Here is a 22,109-nt window from a genome sequence, read left to right as displayed (position 1 = left end):
CCGTTTTATTTGTCGTATCCCTTATGGATCTGAGAACACACGAGGCACATGGCATTTAAAGTATGTTCCGTTAATGGTAGATGTCACACTCTGTGAGTGCCCCGGTGTGAAGTGGGTTCTGACAAAGGCACAGATATGCCGTTGTTGCTCAAAAAGGGGTTGAATGACGCAGAACAACAGACTGTGACAAGTTTTTACCTGTGTGTCTATTTATGGCCTTTCCCTAGGAGCTACACTTTCACTCTGTTCTCCTCCGTGTCTCTGTCCTCTGTTCTGAAAAAAGACCAAAGGAGCTGGCTCTTATCCATGTTCTCATTCAGTGTCATGACTCAAGGGCATTAAGGTGCCAGCAGCTTGCTGTAGTTTGATTGACTGTAGACTGTAGGACAGGCCAGAGAGACAACTAGGACATGCCCAAATACCCAGGAGAGCACAATGACAAAATAGTACTCTTCTTCAAGATCAAGTAGCTTTTTTTTTTTTTCTCTCTCTGCAAGAAAATGACACATCTGAGTGACACATCGGCTGCTAAATATTAACACTGCAGGACAGATTACTTTGTCTGCTGTGATACCGTGTCTCTGACGGCGATGAGCACACAGATACTAGTTGCATTGCTTGAATATGGCCACTGATTGCACACATTGTTCAGTGTACTCTTTGCGTGTAATAGTAATGGGGTGAATTCAGTTGGAATGTATTATCCCTTTTGCTTATATGTGAAGGGGATAATCGTCAAAAGTGTCAAATTTTACTTTCAGAGTGTGCTTACTCCTCAGAGGGGTGGGATGTGTTTGACTCGTAGTCAGTACTTTACATGATCTTGCTTCAAAATATGGCATGTGTGTGTTTAGCCACACACCATGATGCAAACCAGCCTCGCCGTCTGTAGCTTGTTATTGCCGGTGTCTGTGTTTTGGTAGAGGGTGCTGCCAGTCACTGTCAGAAGTAATTTGAGTCAAAAAAAAAAAAAAGATGTTTCACTTTATACATGACATTAAAGCTGAAGTCTTAAAGTTTGAGAAGTATTTTACATATATATATATATTTAAATATAATATTTTACCTCTTCACTTTGCAGCTTACAGTTGCCTTTAGTTCACTCTTAACAAGCTCAGGCAGATTTGTGAACTACCAAACAGCTAAGAGCCAAAGCTACCGCGAAAGCAACATCTCAATCAGTGTTGTAAACTATTTGAACATCTCAGACACGTTTGACATGCGATTTTGAGGTGTTGTAACTTGGAAATGCAACCCGAGTAAAATTCGCATTTTTTCGAGCCAAACAATGAATACAAGTTTAATATTCACTCTGCTCTTAGCTGCATTTTTGTTTCCACCACCTCTCATTCGGCTCTGTAGCTGCTAGATGCTTCACTGTGTTTACCAGGTAGTTGCTAAATTTGTCTGTCCGCTGTTTGGCAGGTGCAACTTGAGAATTTGGTTTAAAAGGGCTTCCTGCTGAAAATTGCTGGTGTTATTGCTGGGAATGAAGTTGATGCATGCAGACAGATTGAAACAGTAGAATAAAAACATGTTTAATCTGACTCATCGGATGCAGAATGCAGGTATAAACCTGCCATTTGTTGCATTCGTCATTCTGATTCCCTTCCACTATCTGTGAGTTTGAGTTGTCAAAATCCCCTTTGCTATCAGACACAACAAGCATTTCCAAGCTGCTAAAAATTAAGAGTTTTGATTGAGACTTTGAGTGTGTCATAATGTAGGCCTGCTTCTTTCTTTTAGTGAATGATTGTAAAAATCTACAAAATAGGAGCTTAAAACATTTGCATCTAGCAGGTATGGTGATGGGGAAAGTGACATATTTCAAACATGTCCACCAAATTAAGTCCCTCCCAACACTCGGGTGCGAGGACACTTTCACTGTATCCTGGGCTCAGTGCTGCCCAGAACGATTATGAATGGCATAAGAAACACAAATGCTTCAATAAGGCTTGCAATTTGCTGGACTTGGTAAAAACCGATGCAGATTTTGTCTTCTGCTTTATTTTATTTTATTTTATTTTTTTACAATATAATTTTCATTTGGTAAAAAAAGAAAAAAAAAGTGACTTTGTATCCAAATAAAGAAAGCCAGTAATAAGGAGCTAGCTGTGTGCTTGTGAGCTGTCTACCATTAATGTCCAAATGGAAGCTTGAGTGGAACACTTAACTTGGCTGAGAGCTTAATGGTAAAATGCCTCCAAAAGCTAAAGGCTGATATATCAGGCTTTGGCAGAGCCAGTACCATTGTAAGAAATGTATTTATTGTGTTTTTAATATGGTTCTTTGTGAGTTAGGTATTGTAAAATTCTTAGCTACCTGTAGTTCTATTAGACCACTTATTTGATAGAGGCATAACAAAGTATTTTAGATTTTACACATTTTATTTTTAAAGCTCACTGCAGACTGATGCTCACATTTTTCTTCTTGATGTGAATCTAAATAAACAGTGAAACAGTTTTTGAATTATGGGAGATGTGCACCTCTCGGATCTGAAAATCTTTCTGGGCTGAGCCCCATATGGTCTAAGTTCCTAACAATGCTTCTGCTGTACACACACAATTCATTCTCCATTGGTTAGGGGAATTAACTGTGACTTGCAGGCATGGGGATGTGTGTAGAGAGAGATGAGAATGACCCTAAACTATTGGCTCTATTTGTTACGTGGTCACTGAGCTCGTGGACCAGGGATGGGTGGTTTTAGTGAAGAGGGTAGAGTTCTCTCATTTTCTCTGATAGGGGGCTCAGACATAGAGGGAATGACCAAAGAGTGGCGAGATCCAGTCAGCTTCAATTACAGGCCCCTTGTAGTTTTCCCAGAGGTGCACTATAGCACCTTTAAGGGGAAATCAATGAGGTGACAAATTGTTGTGGACAGCAACCCCTTTTATTTCTTACGTTGTTGTAGCCATGCCTGGATGCTACTCTGAGCATGTATGCCTGCATTCTTTTGTGTGTGTCTGTGTTTGTTTGGCAAGCATATATAAATGTGTAACCCCATTTATGATAATTGAATGCTTTGGTCCATTTGTGTTTTGGTGGTTTATTTTCTGCTAGTGGCTTTAATGGCTTGTTATCTGTCTAAACCTGTTTTTAAACGCTTTCTAATGGGTGTTCACATGCATCACCCACTGACGCTCAGTGCTGCTTTGTTTTGTCATAATAACAGTGTTGAGGCTTTTCTGAAGGTCGTTTGTGTTATGTCAAGTCACTGTCATATCTCAGAATGTCTAATGGCTGATGAGTGCTGACTTGCTCAAGTGTGCAGAGAAGCATATGTAGCTGAATTAAGTGTTTTTAGTGGTTCATATGAAGCTGTCACAGACAGGAATGCTTTCTGCTTGAATGGTTCAAATCTGGGAGCTGGTTGATCAGGAAACTGGAAAACTACTGGCGTTTGAAGAACGGAAGGGGTGGGCAGCACCATTTCTGGTATCGGGATGTCACATAAAATTAGATGCTGTAAATTGTTCTTAATAACTTGACAGTTGTTGACTTGTAAACATCTGTTTTTCAATCTGCACTCTACAATTCAAGCGCAGTAAAGTACAAATGCGGTTGGAACTTGGGGATATAAAATCAATGTGGGTGTAAACTGAATTCCCCTTAACTTGTTTATTTCTAATGTTTTCGATGCTACACATCAGATTTAATTCATTTTGCCAATATGCAGTCAACACCAGCATAAGTGTACCCTCTGATTATTATAGTGTTGCAAAGAAGACCAAAGCAGAAATAGATTTCAATTCGAGATGTATTGAACCTAACTGAGAAAATTTTAAAAGGTGTGTAGACTGTCTGCATGGAGAGGTTTGATATTGCTTGCCCGTGGTCATATTGCGGATTTTTTTTATTTTTTAAATTTCATTCCTCTGTTTTTTAGAAACCTGCATGCTTTTGCACATTTCTGTATGTGTATGGAGTCTTTAAGACCTGGTGACAATAATGCATTTGATATAATTGCTGTGGATGTTTACACAGCAGAATATATTTTTTATATAATATGATTTTAGAGTGCTTTCATGTCTTGTTGTTTTATACATGTGTGCCTATCCGTAGCTCTGTCAGCAGTCAGTATGAGACCATGTAAACAGTGTATGATTTATGTATGCACAAATGTCGTGTTGATGTAGCAGTGACAGGAGCTTTAGTCACCTGATCTTGATCACAGAGACACCATTGCTTTAGATAGAGACACAGTACATAATGAAGAACTCGTACTCTGTATGTCATGTGACGGCCAAAAATACCGCTTGCCTAGAAGTGTAATTACTCTACAAAGGTATGTGACAAGTGTGGCATACGTATAAGGTAAGACCTAATGCAGTACCTGAGCCTATGTGTCTGTGTTTCCCTGGCTAAGGTAGATACTAGCTGGCCACTGAAATGTAGCAAACATACCTTGTTGTTCAACTCCCTTTACATTTCAGCGCTCCAATTTCAGTGTGTTTATTATTAATCCAACATTTTGAGGTATTCTTTCTCTCTCTCTCTCTATCTCTTTTTTTTTTTTTTTCTGACAGCTTCCTCGCAGGCACCCAAGAGGCCATGATATTAATGCAACACATTTCTCTTTCTCTTGTCTCCGCAGGAAAAGAAGAGTATGTCGCAACCTTCAAAGGATCTGAGTTCTTCTGCTACGACTTGTCCTTGAACCCGATTCAAAGCAGCAGTGATGAAATCACATTGTCATTCAAAACCCTACAGAGGAATGGACTGATGCTGCACACGGGCAAATCAGCTGATTACGTCAACCTGGCACTGAAAAATGGGGCTGTCTCACTCGTCATTAATTTGGGGTCTGGAGCCTTTGAAGCTCTTGTGGAGCCAGTCAATGGGAAATTTAATGACAATGATTGGCATGATGTCAAAGTAACAAGGAATCTACGTCAGGTAACAGTACAGAGGGTGATGCGGAGACTCAGTAAATGAATTAAAACAAATGCACTTAAATCATTACCATCATACAATACATATTATTTCCAGACATTATGATTGGATTGCTAAATTGAATCATGGTGGTTTATGGTGGAGACTAAAACAGAACCACAAGCGAGCAGGGACATCTAGATTTGAATCAAGACCTCTATTAAGTTACAGTTTAAGGGAGAAAAGAAAGACAGCATTTTAAACAGCATTCAAAATGTTCAGGCTTGGTATTTATTTGTGTTTAATGGTTTCTTCCTTTCCCCAAGTTAACATATAGTGTATTACTATGACTTGTGTACCCTAACAAGCACTGTTTTTAGTACATTAGTACTCTTGATATTTCTATTAAGAATGATCCCACTGTTGAGGGGTTATTTCATGAGATAGTTCATTGGCTCTGGAGAATATAAAACTATTCAAATCAGCTAGAACGTTTTAACCTACACTGTTTTATAAATTGTCCAATTTTCAAACAAACTGAAAGAAAACATACTGGGTATGTAAAGCATGACTGAGTCTGAGGTTACGCTTTCATGCTTTTAAATTAAAGTTCTAGCACAGGCATATCTCTCCAACAGGATCTATAGACTCTAATGGACTCTCTCCCATGGCCTTGAAGACTCACCTCTACATTAATAACTCCTTGGAGAGAGTGTAGTGACAGTAAAAAGATTTTTTATTAATTAGACTTCTTCAGAAATCCCATTCAGCAGCTTGTGCTACTTACATTCCTTAACACCAGAGGGTGTTCTATCCACGGCATCCTACACTTATGCCATTTTCCAATGGCGATGATTTTCACAAATGGCAGATTGGTCGGGGTATTTGTCGACCTGGTTCTTGCCTAACTTTTATCAAAACCAGATGAGATGAAAGGAAGGTATAAAGCAGATCTTAGTAGATGTGTAGACCATCCATTTGCAAGAAAAGATCACCATGGAGGTTAGTGGATGCTTTTATGTTGTGTACAGATCTAACTACCACTGATTTGTACCAAAGCAGCATGGGGTCAGGATGCGTCCACTACTCTAAATGGCAGACCATCCTTGGATAGGATTGTAGTGCCAGTCAGTGACACTCGTGACAAATCTGAAGAGAGAGGCTTGTTGAGACACACATCATTGTATTGTGACTTGCAACGATTACAACTGGCTCCCACTATGTCAGCTGATGTACGCCACTACTGTTTCAGTTGTTGGTTGGAATTTTGCTTTCTGCACTACAGTTGCAAGACCTGATGACTACTTCCATGTGCAGTAGGTTGATATGTTATACCTAAGTCTACCCAGGGAGTCAATTACAGCAGAACCTGGGTTTTTTTTTTTTTCCAGGGCTGCAGGTCCTGATAGGATACAGGTGAAAGACTGAATTGGCAATGTGCTATTTGGGATCTAACCCAAGTGTACAAACTATTCCTACAAGTGTCTCATCAAGGAAACTCAAAGGAGCCAACGGGCTGAGCACTATCCTAGGGCAAAGGACCTGCATACCCATAAGCAATGACCTCTGACCCTCTAAATCCTAAATATTAATTTCCAGATTCGCTTTTCAGCTGGGTTCAGAAACTCTGCACCCAAAGTCCAGCTCCACTTCTGGGCACAGCACCTGTTTAACATGGGGGCAGGAACTTCTCTTTCAGGTGACTGAAGATTGTAATCTGATTAGGTGCTGACTCAACTGGATGATATGTAAACATTACCCACTCTGGAGACTAACCCCGGACATTATCTCGGTAGAAAAAATAGATATTTGCAGGAAATACTCCCAGCAAACAAAACTGGAGGAATTGTCTGTGTCAAGCAAAGATGAAAATATTGAATGGATCACTTAGGCTGAATAATAAACCGGTTGTATCACTTTACTTCAGCTATAACAGTTACAATTTGCAGTATGTATAGTATAGTATAAGTGGAATCCAAAAAAAGGTCTCATATTCCTGTATTGTTTCAGTATTCTGAATTATATATAAAGGGCTGCTTTGTTTGGCTTTCAGTAGCCTAGTGTGTAGACATAAGATTTCCAAGCCAATACTGGCCTTTGTCTCTTCCAGGCCAATACTGGCTAAGAAAAACCCATGTGCCTGCAAGTAGTTGAGGCCCACAGATTTTTTGCACTGTCTGGAGAACCACCCAGAAATGTGGCCTGTTTGTGGGAATAGCAGTACCAGACGAAAACTATGGCCGTCATTGGTGCCAACGCGGAGGTCCTTGAAACCATTCTGAGAGAAATTCCACTGCTACTGCTGCTACACAAAACTCTGTAGTAAAAAGGCAGTTTGGGTGCTCTTAGACACTACAGATTGTATGTTGATATGCATTTGCTGCAGATTACTTGCCAATGTAGTAAAGCTGCGAGATGTGCAGGAAGGGTCTTGATGTATAGAACCAAGGAAACCTGATGAAGACATCTGGGATATAAAGGTGATGTCAAGTAGCATCTTTGAGGCCTGCAATAACTTATAGCGTGTACAAGTTTCATGGCAAGTATATAGATCCTGTTAGACTGTTTACCCTGTGTGAAATAATATGCCGCAGACTTTATAAAGATGAAATTACAGTATCAAACAGGATATTGCTGGTTATTTTTAACCTCATACGATCTTTAGAAAAGTCTACAAGCACATCATTAAGTCAAAAATCTCTAGATGTGTTCCTGCTCATTTGGTGGGAAATGTTTTTCTTCACCTCAGTACCAAAGCTGCTTCTTTTGCATAATCAGCAAATTGATTATTGGCAAACCTAAGGATTTGGCCAGCTTGAACATTCACTGCATTCAAAGTGTGAACGAAAACCAAGCATATTGAGTGCATGCTCTGCGGGGGAATCAAAATTGCCATCCTCCTCATTCTGTGTCAGGGTCTTCTTTGCTTTGTCTCATTGCAGTAAAGTGATCCTAAAGTTCATCAATAAGACCAAACGGAGGTAAAGTATTGTATGAGCGTCGGGAAGTCTGATACCCTGGATTGGTCTCAAGCATTAAAACCAAGTACAAAAGAAGGCAAATATTAGTACCAATAAAAAAACAAAAAAATAAATAAAGCTTCAAAATGGTCTTGAACTTGGGACTTTGTTACGAGGGTCAACTGATGTGCTTTAGGCATTATTTCTTATGAACCATTTGATGTCTGTCAGTCATAACCTTTTGTCAGGACTTGGGTAAGGAAGTTATTTTCTGCTACTCAATGGTCTGGTCACATACAGAAAATGGTGCAAAAACGCCATGAGGAACTCAGGGAGTCACTGGTTGAGCTCTAGCACCTCTTGTGGAGCATTCTTGTTATTTCCTTGGTCTGCTTTTTTCTTGTTAAACTTATTTTGCCCTTTTTTCTCTATGTTACTAACATGCTTTGGAAACAAACTAACATCATTCATGGAATGTGTCATTCTACTAACCAGTATGGGTTTTGCCGTTTAACAATGTACTAACAGTATTGACCATCATATTATTTGAGTAACAATCGTTATTCTGTTCACAGTTTTTAATTTCCTTTCTCCCCCCTTTTCCACAAAGCACTCAGGCATTGGACACGCTATGGTAAACAAACTACATTGTTCGGTAGATATCATTCTAATTGTTTCTTAGTTTGGGTTTGCCGTGTGTTTCTTTTCTTTCTTTTTTTACTGTAGACGTCATTTACAAAAAAAGGGAAATTGCGGTTGGTACTCTTCTGCTTACTTTTCGAATCCTTTTTAATTTCTTGATTCATTCATTGGTTTCGCCCTCTTTATTTCACTTGTTTCCTGTCCAATTCTGTTTGATCCACCTTTTTAGGAGCATCATTTTGAGCCTTTTGCATCAAGCTGTGGTTAATAATGAGGACTCCTCTCCTGTCTGGCTGGCCTGATGCTCTTTGGCTCAGCCAGTTGTATCCCCATTCACTTTGCATGGCATGCACTTTGACTATGTGTTGCAAATGTCACACTGCCCATTTGTCAACATGGATGTGACAGTTGAGCTGTGTTTGTCATTTCTTCTCTGGTGCTTTCTTTTTTCTCTTTGTGGTTTTGCAGTGTCTTTGCGCTTTTGCATGCATCTGAGATCGTGGCAAGTGTCAAGTTACTGATTCTGGATCCCAGTTCAAAATCTGGGAAAGTTTTCTTTTTGTATGCTCGAAAACAAAAAGAAAAGACAAATGCATGCATGCTGTTGTTTCTCTAATACCCTCAGTCATTGTCCTATACTAAAAGGTGATTGTGCTTTTCACAGCATGTGCTCCCTCTCTAACCTAGTGGCACGTTCTGATTTCTTTTGTAGAACTGCTGGACGTACTAATATGGAATAATAGTTAAACTAACCTAGATAACATTTTACTAACACCATTTTTGTGTCTGCTAAACTATTTTTAAGTTGCAGTAGGGGCAATACTAACACTGTAGTATGGGCAGTTCACTAACTCTCTAACTAGAATAGCATTCCTTTGAAGGCTTGCAGTCTTCCAACTAATCAAACTGGACAAAATAATAATACAAAACAAGAAAAAAGACAATGAAAACAGACATGAAAATGGGTTTCCAAAATAAATAAACATATAGGGAAGTCTGTCATAGACGACAAAAAAAGAAAGGCAACAGCATTACAGTGTATAGGCTGTCTGAGTATAGCGTGTCCTTTCCCTGTGCTTTGTTGTCTAGGTTACAATATCCGTGGATGGGATTCTGACCACCACCGGATATACACAAGAAGACTACACCATGCTAGGCTCTGACGACTTTTTCTATGTTGGGGGCAGTCCTAGCACAGCGGACCTGCCTGGATCTCCAGTTAGCAACAACTTCATGGGCTGCCTCAAGGAGGTAAACAGCACTTCTGTGTGAACTCTGAGGCTGGTGGGTGTACAGGATATGACTGACTTCACCTTAGGACTCCAAAACAGACCCTTCCACCCACATGCTGACCGAGTCTCATCCTTAACACTTCGTCTAGTTTGTTTCTCCTCTTTTGCTCGCACACTCTGACACAAACTTTTTCTGACACAAATTTTTGCCTCGACTCCACATACAATGTTGTACACACATGCGCGCACACATGACTGGTGTGCCACACACCCACACATATAGAGCTCTGTCTTGGAGTGGAATTTACCACAGGCTTCATACAGCTCTGTCAGGTGCACTTCAAAGAGAAGCAGCGATCCTGAGATCAGGCAGTTGAATTTTCATGAGCAGTCAAGGCAACTGACACACTTCACCTCATCATTGTTGAGGAGTTTGCTATACCACACTGATATTACAATTGACCACTTGTCCAATGACTAACCTTATTGCTGCATGCCAGTAGTATGTGTGTTTGCACAATGGTAAAGTACTAGAAATGTGCAGTGTGAGGCATATGGGCCACGAGCCTCCCCTTGAAAGTTCAGAGCACAACGAGGTGAAGACATGCACATCAGTCTAAAAGACATGCTCTCAGATGATGTATTAAATTAAGTACATTCTGTATCCCAATGCTTCACAGTTTAATGAGCCATTTGAATCTGGCTCATGACTTCCAGTACATGTCATTTGTCACTAGCCCATTTACTTAAGTGTTGTAGCATTCAAGAAGTATGCATATAGTGTGAACTTTATCCCTAGAGAAGCAGAGGAAGAGGTAATTTCTCCACCAGAGGGTTCATAAGTTATACCTTTCACTGTAATCTGTACAGTAGTGATTTTTTTTCTGTTTAATAGGTGAATTCTGACCTAAAGCATTTGCTTCAGGAACCACCGGGGTTATACAAAGACATCTACCAGGCAAATCTGCAAAGTACTGTAAAACGATCCATTAATTTATCTTTTAATTTCAAAAGCCCCATTTTTCTCATTGCTCTCCCTTTTCTTTTTCTTTCTTTTTTTTGTGTGGAGCTTCTCTTGCTCCTTTAGTGTCCTACATATTGTATCTTACCTCAAGCACAGGCTGTCATCCTCCGTGAACCTCTTGGAGGGGTCTGAGGCAGCTCTGTTTAATGAGCAGACAGGGTGTGGACCACATGTCCACATGCCATGTACAGCTCATTAGAGGTCTGGTTGTTAAGGGGACTGTCTCGGTTAACTGCATGTCTCCGGGGTGTTGCAGATGTGGTGACAACAGGAATGGAATTGGTGCACCCCGAGCACGGTCATCCGCCCCACCGAGCTACCCTCTCGGCTCCTGGCCAGCCGCACTATAGCGGTTGCTCTCACTGTCCTGAGATCAATGTATTGAACTCCTCAAGAACTTTTAAATATGGTACAGAGCTGTGATAGCTCCCAGGGGAAGAGAGACAAACTTCATTCCTCTTTCGTTTATTTGCTCATGGGGTCATTTAATATTCTTTATTTAGTTTTACCAGACAAATGCAGATGTCAATAACAAATAAAAGAGACTAAGCCCATATACTGTAAAATCTATTGTTGGTTCAATCTACTTGATCCTTTAATTTATGCCTGGGAATTTTAAGACATTGACAAACACTATGCATCATTTCATTCAGCTCGCTGAATTAAACAGAAGTGCTGTCTGAGGTCACCTTCTAAATATGGTGTGATAGCATAGGAACGGTGGGTTAACAGCATGTGCTGTAGGCTCTGATTGATGGTACATTCCCAAGGGGCCTGTTGCAGTATTTGTGTGCAGATTCCAGTCTGTGTTGCCACGCCTGCCTGTTGGTTCTGATGGCAAAACAAACGGTGGTGCAGTAATAGCTCAGTTGTCAAAGCCCTAGTTTGATGACAAATTAGTGCAGCACTACTAGTGCAGCACCAGTCGTAGCTCAGACCAAAGCGCCTTTGACTCTGAAAGGTGCCCTTTGTCTTGACCATAAAAAATTGATTTGGGTTTATTGGCTGTATCTGTTGCACCTTTGTCTGCATGACTCAAGTCCAGCAAGCACAGATATCATCATTTATACCTTTACTACTTTTTAGATTCTTTCTTCAGACAGAACATTCTTGTTAAATTACATCTTCTATTCCACTTCCTATTTCTATAATCTCTAAAACATTCCATTTGGCTCTGTGTCATACTCAGGAATGTGCTGTACTGTACGTTTTCTTATGAAGCGAAGATAAAGATGCGGGAATAAAAGCTTGGCATTATCGGTTTCTTGATTTCTTTGCAGTTAAATGCAGCCTGATACAGTCAGTCACAAAGCATTTATAAGAAAGTAAGCCTGAGCTTACCTGATTCTGATGCACCGCTATGTGCTTCATCTACCTGAACAGTTAGACACAGTAGATCTGATTCAGTGATAAACATAATTCTCCATGCAAATGCAATCCCATCGGATGTGTCCCGGTTTTCAGGTGAACGCTAAGCATGACAGCAAATAAAAAACATAGCTTGTGTTTTCCACAGCTGTAACTCATTTGATTTGGCCCAATGAAAGCAATATAGAAATGCCATTACAAGTCTTTTGTTATGTTAATACAGCCGCATGCTGGAGTCATAATAGGGCTATCCATCACTTGATAACCTTATCTCCAATTAGTGGCACATGAAGCAGTGTGGAAGGGATCCTTGACTGTGCTTGTGCCCCCTGGGGGGAGTTGTTAAATATTAGTTACTCCTTTATCCCTTTGGCTGCCACACTATTGACATCTTTTTTGTTGTCTTTATAATATTTGCTTTAGCAAACCGATTGGCACCTCATATTTGAACACATCACAAGTGTATGTGATGAAAACGTGATGCCAGCAGTGATGTTCAAATAAAGAATTCTGACAATCACAAAAGTATTAATTAGCTGTTTGTAATGAAGGAAGTAAGTAGATAGAGGGATCCATGCTGTTTCAGCTGCACTACTAGATACTCTTTCATTAAGGAGATTGGATAATGACAGGGTTAAGAATGTCTCAATTTCTTATTTATTTATTTCTTTTTATACAAGACTGTTGCCAATTACAATAGCACGTCTGTTTGCTTCTAAACAATGTTCCATTCAGTGCCCACTTAAATAAACTGTAGCTGTGGCTTGGTCTGTAGAGGTGTATTGTGATCGATATTTTAGAGATTTATTTCATGACAACCCCTTCCTCTGTAGTTACAACAGAACTCAATATTCTTCTTGTGCTGCCTTTTTGAAACAGGAGATTGAAGATGAGCGTCATGTGCATGGATTTGACCAGTGAGACAGCAGTAAATTAAAAAAAAAAATTACCAAGTTAGTAGATTGGTCAGTTCATATGTGTGCTATACATGTGATAATGATCCTCATCTATATTCAATTGGTATTTTAATGACATGGTTCTTTTTTTTTTTTTGTAATGAGCTGCTGCTTCACACTTCTGAACATAATCTTTACAGCATCTCAAAGGTCACAGCACAAATGTTAAGCCCTGTTTGGTTGACAGTGTCTGAGAATATAAACTGCTATTGAGGTTTTCTGCATTCAAAAGATGTGGATTTTTGCATTTCATCATTTTTTTTAAATGATGTGCAGCATACTGAATGGTGCAGTGTGTATGTGTCAGCTCATGCACTAATTTTTCTTGCCTTCCTTTAGATAGGCATATCCATCATCTGCCTGCTTTTATTCCAATCACAGACTCCAACTGGGGCCTTAATCAGCATTTTACATCACACCTGCAATCAAGGCACTAGTTTAGATTTATCACCCCCCATCTCACTTTTCACGTAGAATCCCATGAGAATCTAACTGATGAAATTGTTTTCCGCAAACTGTTATCACAATTACTTTTTCGAAATCCAGGCTGTCTCTTTGTTTACTTGACACTGAAATCAAAATGCGTGTCTCACTTATTTACACTTCGCCCAGCCAGAGTACACGTTGGCTTGTTGTGAAGGCTTCAGATGGGGAGCAAAGAAAGCAGGGCGATGTGACTGACATTTGGTGCCACGTAGACACAGTTCCTCTCAGCATAGGTGCAGTGTGACAAAGATGACCAATGGTTGAGGCATGCAAACCCTGCTTATGACACACTGTCCTCAAGGATAAAATGCCACAGGGACAACTGCTGTTTATTTTTACAATATTAGATTCCCTTTAACATTTACAGCTTTTACTTTGCAGATGAAATATGCAACTGTATGTACGACTGACGGATAAACCTTCTTTCTCTACTCCCAATTCAGGTTGTGTACAAAAACAACGATGTCAGACTTGAGTTGTCTAGGCTGGCCAAGCAGGGTGATCCCAAGATGAAGATCCACGGTACTGTGGCCTTCAAGTGTGAGAATGTGGCCACCCTAGACCCCATCACATTTGAGACGCCCGAGTCTTTCATCATCCTCAACAAGTGGAACGCTAAGAAGACAGGCTCCATCTCCTTTGACTTCCGCACCACCGAGCCCAACGGCCTTCTCCTCTTCAGCCACGGCAAGCCCAAGCAGCAGCCAAAGGATTCCAAGAGTCCCCAAACGCTCAAGGTGGACTTTTTTGCCATTGAGATGCTGGATGGTCATCTGTACTTGCTGCTGGACATGGGCTCAGGAACCACAAAGACCAAGGCTGTCAATAAGAAAGTCAATGATGGCGAGTGGTACCATGTTGACTTCCAGCGAGATGGAAGATCAGGTAATTTTAAAGATCACTAACAATATCTTTAGAAGAAGAACATGCAGCAGGAACTTGTTGGCCCCTGTTGCTACATTTACAGTGGCCTTGAGACCTCATTACATCTAGGCGTAAAGAAAAAAAAACACATGCAAACTGACAAAACACAAGAAAAGGAAGAAAACGTCTTATCATTCTGGCAACATATATGCAGTATATCTGCATGTGTTTTCTTTAGTTGCAGCGTGTTAGTCTCCCAAGGCCTCTCCATACATGCATGTTTGCTTGTGTATGTAAGATCACAAAGTACTCTGTATTTAACTGCCTCGTACAGGCTCCTACATATAATACAGCATTCTGCAGAAACCTAGAGTGGGAGCTCTGCTGTGCACTATCGAGATAAATTATTTAACTGCAACAAAAGTACTAGTGTGGCATCACATTTATATTTTCTGTGAAAGAAAATATCAATTACTACACCAAGGATGATGTTACACCAACCTCTGGAAACTTCCAAATTTGGGCACACTGAATGCTTGTGCTACACATTGAATGTAAAAAGGTTTTGATAGCTGTGACCTATCTTCAGATAGCGGCCGTATGTCGTGCTTCCAGACACATATTTGCCACAAAATAACTTTGCCTCCTCTCACAATGTGTCCTCTAAGCCCCGGGTTGCCCTGCTCTGGTCCCTGTTGATTTGCTTATCTAAGCAGCAATTTGTTAGTGTGAGCTTAGAGCCAAGGCATTGCAATGTCATGCTGCAAATTAGATATACCCCTTGACCATGTTTTCCACTCCATCTCAAGAGGTGGAAATTAGATTAACTGTTTCATTACCCCCCAAGCAATACTGTGTTGCAGCTTTAAATTGAGCTGGGTACAGTGTTAAAATAGTGATAGGACCCATTCATTTTTACAATTCCATATTCAGCGTCAATAACCAGTGAGAGATTTCTTTCTTTTTTTTTTTTTGGTAAGATTAGGGAAACATTCAGGTCTAATACTCTGCTTGAGGTGACAGAATACAGTCGTATACAGTACTGAGCGGCTCTGATTGAACTCAAACAAGAAAGAAAACTGCGGTGACTTCTCAAAATGACATGTACCTCAAACATTTAGTTATGGTAGACCAAACTATAAGACACACTGTCTTGCTAAATTAGATTGTATTCATTATCCGTCTAGTAACCTCCTATCATCCACCCCCACATACTTACATACAGTACACACATGCACACACACTAACACATGCACACACAACCTCAAGCTCACTCGTCAAGCTCTCTCTACTCACTGTTCTTTCTGTCTACCCTGCCTAAGTTTCCATGGAAACAGGAGGTGGTCTCTCCCAGGACTGAGACAGTTACTGCACAGTGCTGTGCTGAGCTGTGCACTAATGACATTTCAGAATAACTTTTCTTCCTATCCTCAAGTCAAAGGCGTCAACACTTACGTAGTGGAGTGTAAAGGAGACATAAAAAGGTCCCTGCAATACGATGACTTCCAGAAAAGAACAAAATTAGAACAGCTAGACGCTGCTCTCACATGCAGTGCTTCAAATTACAAAGCAATTTTCAAATTTAGGCAGTGCCATTCTGTTTTGGCCGCCCCTTCCATTTAACTCAATTATACAGTCCTCTGAAATCTAAAATCTTGCATCTCTATATTCCTATGAACATTACAAAGCACTGTTGTTTACAGTGTGTAATGATGTGTGCCCTGCACCTCAAATGGAAGCACTGGAATTTTTGCACTTCCGTTGTACTGAATAGGCCTCGTGCGATTTCCATTCCCCCAGGATACATGTAACTTTAATGGTGCATTAAATAGCAGATTGTGCAAATAGAGTGACATAAAAACTTTCATAATAGCTTTTCTGAATGGAGATTTTTCCTGTGTATTTTTTTCCCCCATTAATTATTGACACATTGATATATGAATAAAAGCAGAACAGGAAGCCTCAATGAACATAACAAATCCCTGACAACATATTATGCAGCTCTAAAAGTCCACATGTGAAGCTCAATGTAAGTCCAGTCCCTCCTACGACATAATGCGAGCCTTTCTCTCCACACCCCAGTGCCCTTTTGTTATACTTGTTAATATTTGATAGAATTAAGGTAATTTTAAAGCATAAGTAAAGAATTCACTAGTCTCCTGAGAGCGGGAGTCACGAAACATATGGTACTCTCAGCTTTTCATCTGTGTGTCAGATGTTTTATTAATACACACCACCAAGCACATCACTCATAACAAAAGTGCAACACAACAGCCAGACATAATTATCTGCAGCCCGGTCCTCCATGTGCAACACTTCCTGCAGCCGTGACAATGGCAGATAATGATCCCTGCCCTATTTAGTTTAGGCGGCTCTTCCTGCAGGAAACAAGCCTGCAAATGGACTCTCGCTCTCAGACAGCATCTTTTAACCTCAATGCATTAGAGACGCTAAGAGACACTCTGCTTTTAAGTGAGGGCTTCTGGGCTGGGAGTGCTTTGGGTCACTCATCAGAGACATTACACGGACATTGCTGTGTTGCAGCCCCACTTCCTGCGAGGGCACACGCACCGCTACTTCGCACACAAGCAGCGAGCAAACAGACGCGCGCACACACATATAGACAACACACTCCCCATCCTCGCGGCCCCCCTTGCAAGCTTCTCTCTCTCTACAGAGAATCCAATCACATAGAGAGATTTGGCCGTATCGCGCTAACTGGATTGTGGTAATCCCCTGTCTAACATGTTTTGGGGATGTGTGAGTGGGGTTAGGGGACATCATGCCAAGTTGAGCCTCGCTGCTGATGTAGAAAGTGTGAGAGAGATCTGAGCTGTCATTTGGACCCCTACCTTCAGGTTTGATGATGGAGTACCACTTACAGCTCAGCCCGTAGAGAAGAGCAGAGGGAGAGACAGAAATGTGGTCACTGTTTCAAAGTTGGCTGCAAGTGCTGATCTTTGCCGTCGTCCTCATTTATTGCCCACATCATCATTTTGATCAACTTTCCTTTACTGTACATTTTGTACTTGCTTCTCAAAGATATTATTTGCTGCTGTGTTCTCTCATCTGATTTCTTATCTGTTATCATATACCCCTCCCTCATCTTCTTTCCAGACATCTTTATCTCCATGTTCTCATCTTGTTCAATATCTCCTCCTCTTTTATGCTCGGTAGCATTTGTGGAGACACATCCCCTGCCCCTTCTGGCTATGAATAATGTTCCAAGCATCGGTAGTCCTGCAATGCTCGTGTATGTATTGTGCTTCCCATGCTATAGGCATGGTGATGGCACATGTCCCCATGGGATTTTATATTGCCTTCTGACTTAACATAGCTTGACTATGTTTACACACATCCTTACAGGACTTTGACAAGTGAGCAGAGCGCTCTGAGCAGATGCCTGAGAGATGCTGACATCATTCTCTTGTCTCCCACTTGCATGAATGTAGACAGACATGCTTACTGCAGACTTGCAGCGACCTTGTTTGCTGTTTACGACTGTAATAACACTTAAGTATAGATACTTTAAGATTTAAAGAGGCCATCAGCTTGATGATGACTCCTTCAGTATTTACTTTGTGAATGCATTATTCACAAAGTAATTTTGCACACCGCCCGTGATAGAGGGGGATCTGACAAAATTTGAGTGCAGATACGTCCCTTACAGTTCACGCTGACCACGCTCGTGTTCATTCTTCAGCCGGGCACCTGCTCTACTCCGAGAAAAGTTTTCCTGCTAATGAGTTTGATGTAGTGAGCTCGTTAGCTATAACCTGAAGGGAGCTGTTCTGGCTGCGTGATGGGTGGTTCATGCCAAGTGTGCAAAGCTTGGAAGTCTCAACAGCTGTGGCTGGAGAGAGCAGGGGCAGTGGGTGGCGGCAGGAAAGTGCTGGAACAGATGCCTGGGGCCAAGGCCCTGAGAAAAGAGCTGGAACATGTTAGTGGGACCAGGTTAATCATTGTGCACTAGGTCCTTAGCTGTCTCTTTCAAGCATTTCTGCAAAAGGCCAGCTCACCTTGACCATAAAAAAAACATACATAACCAAGATCATTATTAGCATTTGGAGTGATTTCATCTTTATTTTTCGTTTTGCAGCAGCCTTTCTTTACATTGAATTATCAACAATAACAAAAAGTGCAACCCAAACAAAATGCATTTTAATTAAAAAATGAAATGCATATATTTATTATGTGAATAATTAATTGTGATATGTACATTCATGCATGCTAATGGTGGCAATAATGAAATGTGAAATGCCCCATTTAATGTCTAATGTGACTCTAAAATGTGCCAGGCAGTCCTGCTGAAAATTCATGTGTGGCTTAGGGCTTGTTTCCCATCATAAACACTTTGACTAGAAAAGTAACTTAAAAGCTATGCTCCCACATACAAGCAGTTAGGACTCTGCCATTTAGCCCAAGGCAATCAACTAATAGCTCCTTCATATCTGCCATGGCATGCATCTGCCACTCAAAATGCAAATTATGACTTTATGGCAATTTTATTTTTGAGCATCCTTAGCTCGCTATTTCTCTGCCACTCTCCCCAGGCAGTGGCCTGTGTAGATCCTCAGCAGCACGGTATATAGATTACTGGACGAGGATGCGGGCAGTGGAGGCAGCCGCCATTAATTAAAGTCCACAATGGCTCCTGCACTCAGAGTAACAGATCCATATACAAATTAATCACCCGGTCTGAGTCCCACAGTAAGGCCTTCCTTTTCCACAGCTTTACAGTCCAGTCATGTCCGCTGTTGTTTACCGTGCTCCAGATCGAGAATTAAACCTGAATGAGAGTGATAAATCATGGTGGGGAAACACACAAACTCTCATTGCAGGTTTATGTGTTGAAGAGGCAAACAGAAGGAGAGACAGGGTGAAAAAAAACAGCCTGCAGTCTGTTAATCAAGTTCAAAAAGATGGCTTCGATGTTTTTTCCTCTTTTTTTTTTTTGGGTGGCTAAAATGATAGAGGGTGCAACAATTTTTCTTCTCCTCTCTTTTCTTTTTTTTTTTATGACCACTGCTTTATAGATAAAGGAGATTTATTATGGGAAATCCAAGGAAAATGGAGAGGATACTCTTCGGGATCCCAGATTAGGCTACTAATAGACTAGCTGCCCTGTGATTAATGTGTCTTATCAACACTCATCAGTCATTCTAAATGAAGAAAATCCTGACTCTGTCCAGATGGATAACACTAATTAGGCTAATTTCTTCATCAAACCATATTTAAATGGGTCCTCTTTGTATGTTTGTTTCTGCAGGGCACGTAGTGTCTTCTGGCATCTATATTCATCAATAGGTGTCATATCTATCCATCTGGTAAATAACCTCAAAGTAGGTCAAAAAAAAAAAAAACTTATCCACTGTCTCTCTCTTTTTTTTTTTTTAGGTACCATATCTATCAATACCCTTCGTACTGCTTACACAGCCCCTGGAGAAAGTGAAATCCTGGACTTGGATGACAATCTGTACCTCGGGGGTCTGCCAGAGAACAAAATGGGGCTGGTGTTCCCCACTGAGGTGTGGACAGCACTGCTCAACTATGGCTACGTGGGCTGCATCAGAGATTTATTTATTGACGGACAGAGTAAGGATGTCCGACGCCTGGCCGAGATCCAGAAGGCTGCTGGGGTCAAACCGTCCTGCTCTAAAGAGCCTCCCAAACAGTGCTTGAGCAATCCATGCCAAAACAACGGGATCTGCAGAGAGGGCTGGAACCGCTACGTGTGCGACTGCTCTGGGACTGGATACCTGGGACGATCCTGCGAAAGAGGTAGAACTTTGTTTTTTGACACATTTTGTCTACCTAGCTGCTGATTTTTTGATGATGATTGATTGATGATGCCACATAGTGACACACTTCTTCCTCATTGTGTGCTGTCTTTAGAGGTAGGCATTACATTGTGAAAGTGTGAATATAATCAACATTCCAAAAAAAAAAAAAAAGTTAATCGTGTCTGCTATAGATATAGTATTCTGTGTCTGCAAGGGGCCTCCAGTTGGAACAGTGTCACCAGACAAAGCCTGCAGGTGGTCTTTTTATCTTGGCTGACGGTTGAACATCAGCAACTCTCAAACAGCAGACTGAAAGTAATACAAGGCTGAAAGAAAGAGTGCATGTGGAGATAGACAGCCACAGAGAGGCAGACAGAATGAGTCAGGATACGGCGGGCTGATGTTAGACTATGTTGAGTGGCAGGTGACTGATGCACCACTGAGACACTGCTGGTCACGTCCACCATGCACACTAGCCTGTAAATTGGCTGTCTTCTGCTAACCATTTGCCTCATCAAACCACTCGCTCATGACCAGACCTGGTGCAGAATACTTATTCGGGTCTCTCCTCCAGAGAAGAGAAATAGGAGAAGTGAGTGTCACACTGTGAAATCTTAGAGCTCAATGGCTCGGCTGTAGCAGCCTTTCCCCTGACTCTGCAGTAAATTTCAACATGGGAAGCACACATTTCATAGGTTCGCTTGTTAAAAATAAAACAATGATCCCGTATTGGTGGTGGTATGACTCATGGCATTATAGTCAATATTTGTTCATGTGTTTGCTGCTTTAGTTCACTCTCTTCAAAGTCATTTTTAGCCACACACCTGTCTGAGTTGTGTGCACTGTAGAGTGGGGAGACGTCTCTGGACACAGCAGCCTTCATGTCAGGCATTTAGGCAACCAGTAAACTGTAGTGTCCATCAATAAACATATATATTCAGCAACGCAAGGCATTTTGGGGTACAATTTTATTTATATTTCGCCTGGAGGTTTTGCACTGAAATCAGTTAAAGGGAACCTTATTTTAAGGACTTAAATAATAGACATGCAAAGATTTGTGCATTAGTAGGAATGTAGCTCAGCGGTGGAAGCATTGCTCTCTTTATTCCAATGTGGAAATGTAATGGTTTTGTCAAATCAGTGAATAATTCTGATAAGTGAATGTGATCTCAGGATAATGATGATTATCATTTTGGGCATAATCATGCGGTCTGTGTTTGTCCAGAGTAATAGCAGCTTTTGCTTGAAGTTAGCCCTGAGACCATCTTGATAAACTGGCCTCAACATTCCACTGCAGATCTTTTTTGCTGCATTTCTGTTTTGATGTTACCCTATCAGTAATCTAGCTGAAAGCAAGGAACAAAAAGGAATTTTCTGTCCTCATTAAATTAGACAGATTTATATGCCGGCTAAACTCAGCAGGGTTCTGCATTTCTGCATATTCAGCTTTAGCTTATGGGCCTTTTTGACCAGCGGATTGCCCTTTGACTTGTTTGATTGAAACCTAGTTCGATTACAACAACAACCAGCTGTGTGTGGAATGCAAATCCATTCGCCTGCTAATATGGTCTGCTTTCAGGCAATTATTCTAAAATACGAATTTCAGGCTTATTTACATAATCGGACTGAGTGAACAAATATGTTGGATGTATAGGTCATTCACTGAAGAGAACTGCAATATTAACTTGTATTAATAGCCTCCCATTTGGGAGTAATGAAAATCAACTGACTCCAAGAATAATATTTAACAGTATTTTTGTTCAACCATAGATGAGTGGCTCAGTGATATGCTTATTCTGTTTTCATGAATTAATGATGCCCATGTTCATCAGCCAAAGTGGATATTTTCTGTCTGTAAAACTACTATATATAGTGAATGTATAAGAATCTTCATATGGGCGTCACAAATTTTACCCTGGACC

The 22,109-nt window shown here is 40.8% G+C and overlaps 1 protein-coding gene across 1 annotated transcript in view; it reads left to right on the top strand.

The window, feature by feature from the left end:
• The first annotated feature begins 9,623 nt into the window (after positions 1–9,623).
• LOC103356500 (neurexin-1a-like) overlaps positions 9,624–22,109 on the top strand; it is a 153,400-nt gene continuing 140,914 nt past the window's right edge. The window contains exons 1-3 of the mRNA XM_008280659.1: positions 9,624–9,725; positions 13,984–14,425; positions 19,802–20,185. Coding sequence (XP_008278881.1) covers positions 9,624–9,725; positions 13,984–14,425; positions 19,802–20,185 — 928 coding nt within the window. The remainder of the gene's footprint in view (positions 9,726–13,983; positions 14,426–19,801; positions 20,186–22,109) is intronic.

This window comes from Stegastes partitus, unplaced genomic scaffold (genome assembly GCF_000690725.1).
Source record: "Stegastes partitus isolate 25-593 unplaced genomic scaffold, Stegastes_partitus-1.0.2 Scaffold206, whole genome shotgun sequence".
Taxonomy (NCBI): Eukaryota; Metazoa; Chordata; class Actinopteri; family Pomacentridae; genus Stegastes; species Stegastes partitus.
This window is presented reverse-complemented; position numbering and strand designations above follow the sequence as displayed.